This window comes from Vespula vulgaris, chromosome 8, assembly GCF_905475345.1.
Source record: "Vespula vulgaris chromosome 8, iyVesVulg1.1, whole genome shotgun sequence".
Lineage (NCBI taxonomy): Eukaryota > Metazoa > Arthropoda > Insecta > Hymenoptera > Vespidae > Vespula > Vespula vulgaris.
The window spans coordinates 6,703,407-6,719,442 of NC_066593.1; the positions used below are offsets into that span (position 1 = coordinate 6,703,407).

Consider the following 16,036-nt stretch of genomic DNA (forward strand, 5'->3'; position numbering starts at 1 on the left):
ATTACGTCGTGGACAATTTCTAATTTTGTCCAATTAGCTTGCGTCTGATAAAAGTCGCCTTAACACAATGTCCGTAACGCCATCTATCGACTACTCGATACACTTTATTGGCATTTACATGGAGAGACTTCATTTAAGTAATATATAGCAAGACGAGTAATTAAACTCTATTCAAATACGTTCTAATGAATGTAATTGTCTAATAATAACAAATTGTTCATTACACGTTATAAACAAAGAATGAAAATTTCTTAATTATAAATTAGTTATACGTATACACTGGATAGAATGACCATTTATTTAGATAAACCGTTTAGTTGCTTTCTTTTATATACATTTCGTATGTATAGGCTATTTTTTGTTGTGACAATTATGATTCCAATTAATTAGTAAGAATTAATATCGCAGCTTGAGAAAAGTCATTCGACGATTTCTCATTTGAATTCTAAATAAAATGTGAGTAACTTTATATAGCCTTTATATTTTTGTTATTAAAATTTTTTAATATCTCTTATTGCAATGTTCTATCTTTAATATTTCTTGATGTCGAATGAAATACATTTACTATATTAGTCCTTTTATTATTTATATCTTGAAACTCGACACGGCAGCAATCGCTTAGCTTTCCTATTAACGTGTACGAGCGAAGACGTCGTTAAACGGAAATTGCAATTATCGAGCATCGACGCGAGAAAGGAAAAAATCACGTGCGCGAGAACGTGGCACGTAGTACGAGACGCGTCGATAAAACAGATCGCTGTAATTAAACGTCGGTGGCGCGCGACAAAGGGCTTTTTAACGAGGCGCGGCAAGCTCGTAAAGAAATCCGAACGAACGTAGAGATACGTAAAGGCAAATCTAATGCTTTCACGACTCTGTCACGATCCCATTATTAGAAATTTATTTTTCGCACGTTACAATAATTTACGACGTCAATTTTTAACCGTATATTACTACTCGCGTTACGTGAAAAATATCTTTCCTTCGTTACATTCGAAACCGGATCGAAGGACAGTATGAATCATTGATCAAGATAAATAAATTACACACGATAATATTTATCGTTAGTTGTAGACCTTTTATTATCGAGACTGATATTTGATGTAATACGTATCATAAAAGTATCTCTCTCTCTTTTTCTCTCTCTCTCTCTCTCTCTCTCTCTCTCTTTAATGAGTGTTAATCTTCTCTTAAATATTAGAAAAGTTTATATTTCCATTGAAATATAACTTTAGAAATATCTATCTATCATTTTTGTTATATCACATTTGTTAAATTGTTTGTCAAGATTAATCTTAACGTTTTGATACTCGAAAGAAAAACGATCGTTCGTTTTTCTCCGACTTTCGATCGCACGATGAAGAGAAATTACTTGAACAAATAGAAGAGGCAGTAGATTATCTCTCATCATTATGTCATCGATCGGAGGGAATGTAATCCTTTTGGAAAGTCTTGCTCGATCTTTTGGAGTCAAGCTCGATAATGAATCGAGGTTAAGGCGAGTTCTCTCGCGTGCAAAAGAACAAGGAGAGAAGAAGGAGGAGAAGGAGGAGGAGGAAGAAAAGGAGAAGAAGGAGGAGAGCTTTCGCATAGGCAAAATATATGCCTCCGGTATAAATAATATAACGGTATGCGATACTGTGTGTAAGGACTCAGCCTTACTGGGCGTAGGCACGCAGCCGTGAGCGAGAAAGAAGAAGAGGAAGAGAGAACAAGTTGCAGACGCGTCTTTCCCTCTTCCTCTTCCTCCACCATCTTCTTCTTCTTCTTCTTCTTTTTCTTCTTCTTCTTCTTCTTCTTCAACTATCTTTTTCTTTTTCTCGTGTAGAAAGGACGTGAGATGCATTCGCGTTAGTGATCTAACGCTTAGAAACTGGACCGACGAGACCCGAGATCCCGACAGCCTTTTTTAGTGACCCTAACTGTAGAGCACCGTAATTGCGGTTGTCGGTAGGCTACAAGCAATACACGTAGATAGAACATAGGAAGAAGAAACTCGTTGTATCACCTGCTCCGAATCGATATCCATACGATTCTAGTACACGCGTACCTATGTATGTACTACAAGCCCTGACCTTAGCTTCTGTTAACGGAAGGAAAAGGTAGGGACCGTTCGAGTTCTTCGCCATCAGATTTTCATTGAGTTTTGGTTTTAAATCGAATGATACCGTTGCTCGAGACTTCTTTTCTCTACTTTTTTCTTTCTTCCTCTTTCTCTTCATTTTTTTCTTTTTAATCTCTTCGTCCATATCTTTATCTTCCATTTCTAATCCCTAATCCCTCGAGTCCTCGATATGTAGCCTCGTTTGACATCGACCGTTAAATTGACTAATAAGTTATGTACTCCCACGGCATGACCAGTTATTTTTATGTCTTTGGTATTTCTAAAAACTTGTTTAACGACGAGCTTGATTATTTTGCTTAATTCTTATGATATCAAGTTGGGACATGTTGGGTGGGCAGATCCTCAAGAAAGAGGATACGTTCAAATTGATTAGTAGATTCGGAAAGAATGTAGAAGGTAAAAAAGGCAAAGCGTAATTATTCTTAATGGCTTATGCGACCGTTATTTTCCTCGATTCCAACATGGTTCTCTTTCGATCACTCCCGTCCGGCCAAACCGGACTCTGAACGTTCTGCTATATGCATAATGCATCTCCATTCAGAATCGAAGTTACGCATTGACGAGAGAATAAATTATTCATGGTGGTGCACAATCGTCCATTCGCATCGCTCTCGAATGATGAGCATCAAGTTAATGGATAAACGTGTTTATGGGGGTCAAACAACGCGTCCTCCGATAGGTATGGGGTGTGCGTATACGCCAACGACACATTGTCCCACTTTATTCGGATCCCGTCGTGTCAACTTTTTCCTTACTTCGACTAATTAGTTGCCTTCGGCGAAAAACGGCGGGCAAGTGTTCTACTTTTAACGTTTCCACGTTTCTTTAAAAAAACGATCTAGTCGTTAGAAACCATAGGTAGATAACAAAAGTTCACCGACCTTAATCGTACTTATCAAATTTGAAAAAAAAGAAATTAAATTAATAACATCTTCATTAATAAACATCTTGCAAAAATTTAGATTTTCTCTTTCATATGCAAATTCAATAATCTATTCAACAAGTTATCGCATGTAATCATAAACTATATATACGCATACCGATGTGAAACTTTTTTTTAATCGAAAATCACTTTGATCGTAATCAACGAGAAAGTAGTTATTTTATTACGGCGTTTCAACATCTTTCGATGCAATTTCAATTGATATTACGAAGTGTCGATGATCCCTGATTTAAACAAAAAACAACTGTACAACTTATATACACACATACACACACACATATGTATGTATGTATGTATTAACGCAGAAGAACTCGAAGAGATAGGTGTGGAAACACAGAACGCGTGTCGACACGCGTAGATGATTTCCCTTCCCTGGTAGGTGTAAGTACCTTTACGCAATCCGAGACCACAATCTCGTGTATGATGCGCGAGGTTATCGCGATGCAAAACCGTGAGTCGCACGAGTATCGTTAGTCGTGCAATTTTCCCAAAGAATTTTACCCCCGCTTCTACATACTCTCCCTTCCTATTTCTATTATTAACGGATATTTCTTTGATGAGTTTGTTACAAAAGACTGCCGTAACAGACTTTCGATTTTTTCCATTTTAACAATATATATTATAAAATATTTTAACAAAATATATAAAGTAAATATTTTTACAAGATTTTCAACACGCATCGTATAACTATTTTATTCCTTCTAAGAAAGAGATATAAATTATATTGTAATAGAATAATTCCGATAAAACTTCGCTCGAAATAATGATGAATTTTTGAAGAAAATCCATCATAGACATTCACTAACATTCTTCTAGAAACAAAAAATATTATTTAATGAGAGATTTCTTGTAATGTTCCGACTCGTTACATGAATCTCGTTAGCGTTGTGCTTTAATTATCCAATAATCCGACTATCTACTCGTCTCACCATTTCACCGTGGAATGACATAATATCAGCGATCTGTTACGTATTCTTCTGATTCGGAAATGGATTCGGTTTGCTTCGCTCGCTTTAGCACGCTTCGGTGAGTTCCCGACGCGACGACGATTTGTTTCGACGGGCCGAAGTAATTATCATATCTTTTACTTTCCTGTTCCCGACATTGCACAAGCATCCGGAAGGAACGGTGCTCTTGGCCGCTTGATACATGGTTACAAGTATCCGTTCAAGGCAGGTCAAGCGTGAATCTGACCCACTAGAGTTGCTTCAGTTACATAGATGCATTCTAGCTGCTGCGAGCGCGATCATCAGGAAGCGTCGCACTGTATTCCGCACTCTGCTCACGTTTCCTTTGAAGTTTTCTTCTCGTGAGTTAAATTACAATTGGTCAGCTCCTTGAGAAAGTGGCAATATCGTAACCATTCTGTGTCTGTATTCATTTTCTTTGATTGACAAATTGACAATGACATTATTATTCCAAGAAATGTTTAACGATGTCACATTAATACACTGACTGCCATTATGGACATCTTTGACAAACATCTGTTTTATCAATGAAAACGATTACAGATATTAGTAAATTTTACAAATTAATTACTACGAAAGTCGAATACTACCGAGATATTTCTATTGGCAAGTAAGGGAAAGATTTATTTTTATGTATTTGTAATAGATGTGCAATAATTATTATTTCCAATATTAGTGATCAGTTCACACGACTTCACTGATTTAGAAATTAATTCGACAAAAATTAGATAAACCGTTTCATCTGAATAATTTCAAACTCTACGTGTTCTGTAAATAGAAAATAGAAAGTTCTTTCACTTGGTAATAGTTATCTATTTCACTTCGTACAGTATACGCTTTAAAAGTATTACAAAGTCGGAGATATCTCGCGACATCTTTTAGTCGTCTAGTCAACACTATCTCAAAACGTCAAAAATTCGATCGGAATTCTGAGTGACGTTTCGAATCCAAGGCGTGACGCTAGAATTGTTAGGAAACTGGCTTATCGTTCATTAGCATATCCTCCTCTACGGCACTTCCTTGTTCTCTGAAGATCTCGCAGACACCCGGAAGTTACGTTAGTTCTTACAGAATGATACACGAGTGTGAACGCTTATCTCAGGTCAGCCGTAAGCCTAATCGTCCCTGGATCGTAGGAGTTTTCCTAGAGTCTCGGATACACGCACATATACATACATATATACATACATACGTGTATATATGTATGTATGTATGTATAAGTACCTTGAAGAAGATTCCACGCTTCTCTTGGTACATACTATAGCCAGTCGTGAGCTTTAATCCGAACGTTCTGTGAGAATAAGAGGGAAAGATAGAGATAGACGAGACAAGACTCGGTCCTTCGGTTTTCCACGACCAGTTGACTCAACTTACGGCAAAAAGCCACCAGCTTGTAAAACCCGAAGCCATCCTCATCTAAGATTTACATTGGCCATTAGTATCTGCTTAGAGACTCGGTTTAACCAACGTAAAACCTGACCCACGCTCGATTCGTTTGCAAATTTGCACGTAAAATGCTTTAAAACTTTAAATATATAGCCTTTAAAGAGAGATAGAAGGAAGGAACGACCCAACTTATCATTTGAACCAAATCGCACCTAGGAAACTAATAATCTTCTTTGCTCTTGATCGGTCGAAGATAATCTATCACGATTAATCGAGACGTCTCTGGTATCTTGATAGAGCTGTTGTAACTGTATAGTCGATTACAGAAGTTAACGATCGATCTTTCTCTTCAAATGTCTTGGAATTTTTATTGATTATAAAGCCGATATTGTAAAAGGTATGAGAAATGCGATCGCTAATGAAAGTAACTTGCAACGATCTAGAAAATTTCTTATCCAACATTCTTAGTTCGTTAAACGTCATTAAATACAGTTCAATTCTCTCGAAAGTTATATTCGTGACTGATATCTTTCTTCAAGCGGTACTTGATTGCATCTCATTAGCAAACTTCGCTAACTTTCGCGAACTGGTCAAACTATAGTCACAGAAACATTAAGATACACGTATGCACATAGAAAGATTATACATTCTAACGTAAATCCCTAGAAATATTCGTAGTATCGGTTGCTCGGTGGAACATCTTCGAAGTTACAACGTTCGCTAACGACTAACAATAGTATGATACGTGTAATCCCAATAATGAGTTACGATCCCGTTTCAAATTGTTCACTATCGGCATCGCACCATTTGTCTAATGTACCACGTACGTTTCTTTGTTATATAATATTATATCGGCTAAATTATATCGAACGTTATGCTATTCGATGTAACGATAAAGAAAATTGCAAAATTATTTAAAAAATGTATTAAACAATATCGACTTTATTTATTAATCACGTGATCACGTAGTATCGAAAAAGAGATATAAAAGAATCGAAAGGAAGAAGAGAAATGTTAAAAAGTAACTTCGTAAAAAGATACCCAAGACGAAGAATTTAGCCGGTTTCGAATCCCTGGGCGAAGGTGACCTAGTAAAATCTGGTTCACGTATGGGTCGTCAACAAAACACAGAATCGTAAGGTTAAGATCTCGATTCGAGTCGAGGGCTTAGCCCTTTTTGCTGTTGCTTGAGAGGTGGTGAACGACGTGCGGCGACCGGTTGAAAGAAGAAGAAGAAGAAAATGATGAAGAAGAAGAAGAAGAAGAAGAAGAAGAAGAAGAAGAAGAAGATCCAGCGTTCTCCGCGGCTTTGGCGAATAAGAGAGAAGCAAAGAACAGAAAGAGAGAGAAAGAGAGAAGGCGACGACGAGAGGCAACGGTGTGTGCACGTGCACCTTCGGGCATTTGCGGCTCGACAGTCGGCTCTCGAAACTCGCACGGTGAATGCCTCGAGAGAGCCTCTCCTATTCGAAGAGAGCTACTCCTCTTTCGCGTGACTTTTCGACGGGCTCGAAAGGTCAAATCTGATCTCTCGAGACTCTTCAACGATCTGTCCTTTCGAGGCGAGAAAATACCGGCTCCGCGATCGAGCCAAGTGCCTTCTTAGAGAATGAGACAGGATAAAGGATGAATTGTTAGTAAGAAAGAGAGGAGAAGAGAAAGAGGGAGAGAGAGAGAGATATCAAAGATGTTTACCTTTCGACGTTTATTATACGAGATTCTCGTGAGGTGTGACAACGATAATATTTAAAGACTAACTGTTCGTGTTTTTATTTCTATTATTGCTTCATTTCGATGATGATATATCGTTAAAAATTTCTTTAACGAGTAAACATTTTTCTCTTTTTCTTTTTTTCTTTTTGAATCGACTAATAATTTTCGAGCGAGATAAGCGAGTTAATTCTCGCGAGAGTGAGAACGTGCGAAGTGGATCGGCTTCTGGTTTACCTCAAGGATTTGCCTAGCCATTCGTCTTACGTGGGAAGAAAGCTTATTCACCGGTCGGTATGACGCTTCATCGACGGAATTAATGAGGCTCTCGTTAAAATTACCTTATAAAGTTTTACGATTTCTTATAATTACTACTTTTTACTTTTTCTTTCTTCCTTTTTTCTTTTCTTTTTATGAATATCTTGGGATTTATTACGATGCTATAAAAGGAGATAGTATAAGAAGTGATTAGTGATAATCAAGTAGATTTATATTAACTTGCAACTTGTTGGAGATCATATAGATGTTAACATAGAATTAAAGTGTCTTTTCCAAAGCTTTCTTCTACGTTTATATAGTTGTCAGTGAAGGTCATTAACCGTGAGAAAGCGTATTGTGGTCGAAAAAATCATAGCCTATGTAAACATACCTGTTTCTCGTCGAGTCATCAAGTTATAATTATCGTCAATTGTTATTATAACGTATTAATTCGAAACTACAGTTTTAATTCATATCTCGCATTCATTAATATTGGCAATTGATAGTTAATCTTACATTTTCGTATTATTCCCGTTGGACGTTTAGCAAATTAGATCGTATTGTTGTATCGTCGATATCATTTTTTTCTAGTTTGATGAGTTTCTAGAAAAACAACTTTAGCAACTCTTACAAACGCTCCCAATGCGTAATACGTAACGGTTTGGAGAGTTTTTCGCGTGTCAGTAGATCAGTGGGCTTTCCTGGAAGGAATAATTTATTATTTTCACGGCTACAACGTTCGATGTGGTTTTGCGGCCTATGCAGCCACCGCAACATAATGTGAGGCAATTTCTCTGCTAACCGTGTCTTTAATTTCGTTCGTCGATTGCCTAACGTCAAGGTTATCGTCCTCTATTTCGATTGTCATTCCATCTAGAAAGCCGATCCATTTCTGATCCATTCGCGAATTATCTTTAAATAATAAAAATACGCTAATGAACTCTTCGAGTTTTCATAATAATGATTCTTTATTACATTAATAAATAGATATTTACGAGTAGGCGACCGAGCACGAAATAACGATCGAGATTACCGGTATATTTTAAGCTCATTATTTTCATTTCCGTTCAACGTATTTCCGATTGATCGCTGCGAAAGATTAATGATCACGCTCGGTAATCTAAGTGTATCCTTAACGATTTTAACTATTCCATTTTCCATTCTCCGATGGTCATAACGTGAAAGTAGAAAAATAGAAAGAAAAAGAGGAAGATAAGTAACGTATATCGATATGTATATTATACGGTGTTAGATGTAGGCTATTCAAAATGAACAATAGCGTACAAGTAGTAACTTACGTAAAGTAAGCACGAGAGTCTATGGTTAAAGAAAGATAGTAAGAAAGAAAAAAAGAAGAAGCAGAGAAAGAAGAAGAAATAGACGAAGATTACCTCGCGTTGTGTCTGACGCGCGCGCGACAGGATGTAGGACCGCTTGAAAGAAGCGAGCGTCGTCATACTTGCTGCACAAAGTATGGGAATCCGTTCGTTAGACGACGACGAAGACGACGAAAACGACAACGAAGAGAACGAAGACACGTTTTTCGCGTCTAACGACATTAACGGAGATTTTTTCTAAAGTGTATGATAACGACGTGTAAATTCGTTCACGACGACGGAGAAAGGAAGAAAATTGAATGTATGTTGTTACCGGTTCTACGACGAGACGTTTATCAAACAAGAAATAAAAGTGCGGGTGTTCGTCGTCTTTGGAAAGAAAATACCGTAATCGCGGAAAGAGCATTGGAAACTTTCAGAATAAGTTAGAAAAGAAAACGTGCGTTTTATAAAAGAAAATTACGGTGCATCGTGATACGTAAAATTAAATTACAGGAAACGTTGACTCGATTTTTGCTCGTTTTCACGGACGAACGACAAGACGGATCGCACGATGCTTTATGTCTTCGTAAACCTGTAGGATGGGCTTGAATTAGAGAGTGGAATACGTAGGAAGTGCCTTGCCGTGAAAGCCGAGAAATTCCATGGACGAGTCGTACATTCACTGAGAAATTCTAATATCAATTCCGATAAGATAAATTGATTACGAAACATTGATTAAGTAAAGAAATATTCGATATTCGATCTTTTTGAGATTTTTTGGAAAATTGAAAACCAGAAGAACCTTGATAGTATCGTGATTTCTTTCTTCGTGAATAGCGATGAGCAAGAAAGACGTATGGCTTTGGGGAGTGTTCGCGAATGGGCCTCACGATGAAACTATGAAATTACACGAACGTACAACGTTCCCACGTACGAATCGTGAGAATAATTTATGGACGTCCTATGCGCAATATCTTAATAAACGCAGTTCATAAAAGCTTGCGACTTAGTCCTTTCGCTGCTTGAGGAAGTGCAGCACTCGCCGTTCCGTAAATGCTAGTTTCGAGTCGTTGCCTCGACCTGTAATTACGCAAGTGTAAACACTATTGCAGGAGAGGAACAATGTGAGACAAGAATTGCGATAACCTCGTCGAAAAGGACAGGAGGAAAACGTGTGAACGAACGTTGTCACACACCACACACACACATACACACACACACACAGTTCTTTTCTTCTTTCAAGAAAATTTGTTTTATAAAAACTTGTGTCGTTCCTTTAATAATATATATAACGTGTTAAAATATAGCTTATGTGTCTAGAAAGAAAGAAAATCGGATGTAAAAGAACAGCTGTTTTAAACGATTGGTGTTATAAGCATCAAAAAATGTGAATGATAGCTACGTGATTACATTGGAAAGTGTTACGTAACCAAACAAAAGAGCATGTTTCAAGGTCAGGGTTATTGCAGTCATATTATTCTGTAATCCCACGACCTCCAGTGATCGAGTCATGCTATCGTGTTGATAGAATTGTAAAATTTTGCATGATGTAGTATGTTACGTGTAAAAAGAATTACATAGTTTTTTATTCCATTAAGATTGAAATTATAAATGTGCAAATTCAATGAACGAGAGATACATAATATCGTTTATTACACGATTCTTTGAAAGAAGATAAAAACATCATTAAAGGAGGTATCATATAATTTTCAATATAATGGGGAATTCAAGATCGCAACCTTGTCGACGCAACAAGCCGCTCTATCTATTATATCTCATTCATCGAACTTGGTCTATGGTTGCTGATCATCGAAAGTCTCAAAGTCATTGCGATGATATCGATCGAGAAACAGAACTATCGTCAAGATGCAGCGGTTGCAACGATTGTGTTTACCGACAGGACAGCCTGGGATTCGACAGGTAAGATTTCTTCCATTCAATATTTGCTTATTTTTAACGTTGATAATATAGTTGTGCTACATATCGGTCGAGTAAGAAAAATTGTTACATACTGGTTGAAATACAGTCGGTAAATTGTTTACATATCAATTTAATTCGTGAATGAAACAGATTTTATATATATGTAGTAAACATATATCGTTCGAGTTTACAAGATCTTATGATCTAACGCATCGTAATTTATCGATAATGTCGAAACCTTATCACAGATTTTACATTTCCACCAAATTCTTAATATTCAAATTAGAATAATTTAAATGAACAGAATATCGTGATTAGTAGATCCGAATAAAAGCAAACTAGATAGTTATAGGAACATAATCAAAATCGTTTAGATACAAAGATTAATTTACTCAATATAATTCTTATAGATAAAAAAATGAAATCATCAAATAAGACATTCATACAAGCATTAATATCATATGATATTTTTCATCTATTTTTTAACTTATCGAGAATTAAAAAATTGTCAATATTCATAAGTTCCTGTTATACCAACTAACGGACACTAAAAATATTAAATTCCTGTTTCGTGGACTATTAACATTACCTGTGATAGTAGATTCCCAACTTATCGATCTATATGCTCGTAAAATAATAGTAAATTCCTGTTTTATCGACTTTTATTAGCTGCTGCTAATAGTAGATCCTTGTTTTAATGACGTTTTTACTTAGTCGGTAATAATAGATTTTTACTGTTATATTACAAATCGGTAATAGTAGATTTCTTTTTGATCAGTAATAGTAGTTTTCTTCTTTATTGATAGAGTAATAGTCGGTAATAGTAGTTATCTTTTTTACTGAAAGAGTAATAATTAGTGACAGTAATTCTCTTCTTCACTGGAAGAGTAATAGTCAGTAATAGTAGATTTCTGTTTTAATTGTAGATATAGTCGGATCTTAGCAGCAAATTGTTATAGTACTGATCGAGTACGTCGCTAATTATTTATATTACTGCTTTAATAATTGAATAAAATGTTTTAAAAATATAAAATAATTTAAAAATGATAAGTAAAAATTGATAATAATAGTTTTTTTTTTTCATTAAATCGATAATTAGCAACAATACTACAGTGCGCTTTTATTGATCAAGGGAAATATTGTTGGTAATAGTAGAACATTGTTTAATCGATGGAGTAAAAATTGTCGGTGATTATTATTTTGTTTATACCAAAGTTATAAAAAAGTTACGAAAAATATATTATCTAATTGTTTTTAAATAGTCTCAAAATATTTATAAAAAGCAAAAGTACGATTTTTTTAATAATTTTATATTGCTTTTCAGATACACAAAATGCTTTTCAAATTTCCATGAACTACATATAATAACTATATAATAATACCTGTGAATATAAAAATGTTGACCATATTTAATAATAAGTGTTACTTTTTTTTATATAATATAACATAAATTTGCTTATTTAATCATAAATATAAAAGCAAACACTTTTTTGAATCTATCATAAGCACACTTCATTGATTTTCTAACGTTAAAGAAAGAAGATAGTGAAGAATGGGGCGTAAGCATTATACATGATATATAAAAAAAAAATGACATTGCTGTCTCCTTAACTGAACGTGGATTATTAAGGATAATGATCTCCGTGAACATCCGCTGCGTCACGAGAAGGCCGGTCCAGCATCCAAGTATCAGATGTATATCCTATATACATGTGTTTTATATTCATCTTAATACGAAGAGAGAGAGAGAGAGAGAGAGAGAGAGAGAGAGAGAGAGAGAGAGAGAGAGAGAGAGAGAGAGAAGGACAGAGGGGATAGGGATGACAAGAAGACGGTTGATTATCAACTATGTATAATAATGCTCTTACATTTTGTGTCCCTTCTCTCGTAGTCAGCACTTCGCTTGCGCGCGCGTGTGACGCATCGGGGGATAAACTCGGGTAAACTTGGCTGGCGTTACAAGCAGGTGGAAGCGCCGGTGTCAGTAAACCTCCGACCGTCTCGAAGAACGGTCGATTTTTGGCCGGAGACATCGTGCGTCTATTTAAAGTTAAGTTCGATGATCGATCGATCGGTCTAATTCGGAGTCATGAAACGAGGCAAACTTTTCATGTGAAAGTTCATTCTCTTTGGCTTCTTTTATGTCATCCACCACGACATGCTCCGTCTCCGGAGAAATTAAGCCCGTTGGTGTCATCGTCCAAAAAATATCGAGGTAAAATTATAGGACAACGAGACATGGGGTGATTTATTTTTCATTCTGAATTTTTATCTATAAAGTTGCATCTCTCTTTTCCTCTCTATCTCTATCTCTATCGTTCTCTCTTTCTCTCTCTTTCTCTTTCTTACTATTTTTAACGATTCGTTTTATAAAATTTGCTTTAACACGTATAATAGTTATACAGAACGTGTGGGAAATTGCGTTGGCGATACGTAGGTGATTACGATTAATACAAGTCTCTAGCTCTGTTGTCTCATGAATAATTAATTTGATAAATGTAGATTAAAATCTTACCGTTAGTATTCGACAAAATTATTACGATTAATACTGTTTGCAAATTAAGAATACGTGAATTATAAAGAAATTATCGCTATAAACTGTAAGGGTCCTTTTCTTGATTCTGATCTTTGTTCATTTGGGAAAAAACATAACAATGCTGCAAGTAGCGCGTGCACACGCACGCATCTCTTACCTTGGGCAGAATTTTCTCGAGGGACCTTCGCGATTAAAACTTCTTCGACGTGTTTCCTTTAAGGAAATGGCATTCATGGATTTTCTTTCTTTCGAGGTAGCCAGTAATGAATTTTTCTCTTTTCATCTTTTTCATTTTCAATGATAGAATAGACTTAACGAGACAAAACGTCGTTTCATCGACGTATAATGAATCGTAAATAGTGCAGATGCTTGTTTAGTTGTGAGCACATGCGCTAGCGAAGGAGCGCGCGCGTTTGTTTTCTCGCGTATAAAAGTCAACAAAAAATCCGTCGGTCGTTACTTACGCACCAATTACCGACGATTACAGAAATGCCTTAACTCTTTAACACGAAGTCACGTAGCCTATTTCTCGCACATCATCGCTTCTTCATTATTACTGTTATTATTATTATTATTATTATTATTGTTGTTGTTGTTGTCGTTGTTCTTCTTCTTCTTATTATTATTATTGTTATTATTATTATTATTATCATTATTATCATGATCATGATCGTCATCATCATCATCTTCATCATCGTTCACCCTCAAAGGAAGTATTGTTCTTGATCCTAGAAATCCTGACGTGAGAGCGTGACAAAAAAAGTTGATAGAATAGGAGAGACCCTTGTCATCCACGCCAACATTGTTTTACCTTCTTCGTCTTCTCGTGATGGAAGTAGTTTTTAGCGACAATTTCTTTTCCGCTTTATTTCCATTTTGATCGTATGAATTTTATTTCAAAAGATATATTATCTTTTGGAATTATATTATATTGGAATATAAATGTATCATAATATAACGTATATATAATACAACTCGTTAACAAAGTTATTACCTGATATAAATATTCGATGTTTCAAAGATAACGATTCTATTCGTAACGGTAAACTAAAAAATTTAACGGCATTTTCGAAGAATTTTAAACTGACAAGTGCTACGAAACCAGTTAGACTTTGATCGGTTCGATGTACTCCTCAAAAATATTCTCACTCTGGATCGTCCATTAAAGAGAAGAAAAAGAAACAAAAAATGAAGTTTCTTAGAAACTACTGTCACCAAATAGGAGAATCATGTGGACTCGATTTTCCAAATCAGGAAAGAATAAAAATCGTTTTCTCTTACGAACGTACATATATACATACATACATATATACGTATGGGTCTTCGATTGCAACGAGGCTAGAACGAGATTCAATTAAGTCGAATCTTGTGTTCGATACAATAAACGTTATAATCCTTTCGCGTGCTAAATCCTTTCTATACTAAAAATAAGTTCTAACTGTTTTCAACTTTATCAGGAAGTATAATCCGTTTCCTAAGACGCGTTTACCCGCGAAACTTCTTTCTGATTCTGAAATGGGACTCGTTAGATACTAGCTTGTATTACTTCCAATTTCCGTTGTACACGACGTTCCATACAATTTAATGCCTTCTGATTCGAATAAACCGTTTCGCTGTTAGTCGCACCGTATCGCGACTCTTTCTACTAGAACGAGCTGAGAGATCGATTAAGAGGGAGTCCTTGCTCACGGTATAGGAGGATTAAGATGCGAGACGTTGCTTCAAAGCGGAGTAAGAGAGAAAAGAGAATAACAACTTACTCTATATATCTCTTTCTCTATCTCTATCTCTATCTTTTTCTCTTTCTTTTTCTTTTTTACATTCCCAGCCCTTATAAAAAACGAATGGACCACGTAGAATGCAAGGATGCAAATCACTATGTCGCACTTAATTAACAAATAATAATTGCCTAGTTAATATTACGAATAATTAGGAACTAGATTATATATATATATATATATATATATATATATATATATATACATGTGTGTGTATGTATATATGTATAATATATAAAAATTAGGTTGCAAGAACGATGAGTCAACCGGTTGGTTCCCTTTATAAAACGTCTATCTTTCTGTACACTAACTTTTATACAGTACGAATGCATTATAACATATGTACGACCAAGATAGCTTCTATTAATAGCGCCGTTTAATTAATTGGTAGAGTTTCTGCTCTGTATGGGGTCGTTTCTGATCGCTTCTAATAACTTTTATTACATGTAGATATAATTGCGAGCTTCAGCCAATTCTTAACGTTACATTTGCTATCCTTAAGATAATGAGAATAATGTTGATCAATATTAATTATCGTGTGGTTGACGTGACACATATACAAACTTTTCGATATTAATTCTTTCATTTTTTTCATGTTTCGTACGAACTTTTTTTTTGTAAACCTTAAAACTGGTTTATCATGCTTGCAACCTTGTTTTGTAAGATAAATTAACGAAATCCGGAAATCGAGTAAGTAGCGGTATGAAAGTTCGAGCAGTTAAAAAAAAAAGACTTTATTACACGATCACTTATGAGAATCTTACGATTCATTAACGCGTTACACAGAGCATTGCGATCGAAAGATCGGCCAAATGCAAATTACCATAGGTCGCTTAATGAACGAACATTAATTACGTTTCTGATAAGTCGAACGATGGAACGCTTGAATGGCTCGATGATGAATCTCTTCGAAGGTTCATCGGTCGTATCGAAATCGTTTATATTGTACCTCGACAAATGATCGTTGTAACAAACGTAACGATCGAATTCTCTATAACATGTGAGCGCTTTAAATAATTTCATCATTTATATTCCATTATGCTATAACCCTCGGTTAGATCATGGTATCATTACTTATTATTACCGATGTAAA

The 16,036-nt window shown here is 35.6% G+C and overlaps 1 protein-coding gene across 7 annotated transcripts in view; it reads left to right on the plus strand.

Annotated features, from left to right (window-relative positions):
• Positions 1-6,790: 6,790 nt before the first annotated feature.
• Positions 6,791-16,036, plus strand: part of LOC127065965 (uncharacterized) — a 41,005-nt gene continuing 31,759 nt past the window's right edge. Inside the window, exons 1-2 of one of the 7 annotated variants that reach the window (XM_050999052.1) lie at positions 6,792-9,166; positions 10,030-10,629. In XM_050999052.1, coding sequence (XP_050855009.1) covers positions 10,427-10,629 — 203 coding nt within the window. In that variant the 5' untranslated portion in view covers positions 6,792-9,166; positions 10,030-10,426. Of the gene's footprint in view, positions 10,630-12,459; positions 12,845-16,036 lie in introns of those variants that run through there. The other 6 variants (XM_050999051.1, XM_050999054.1, XM_050999050.1 and 3 more) reach the window with 6 other exon arrangements.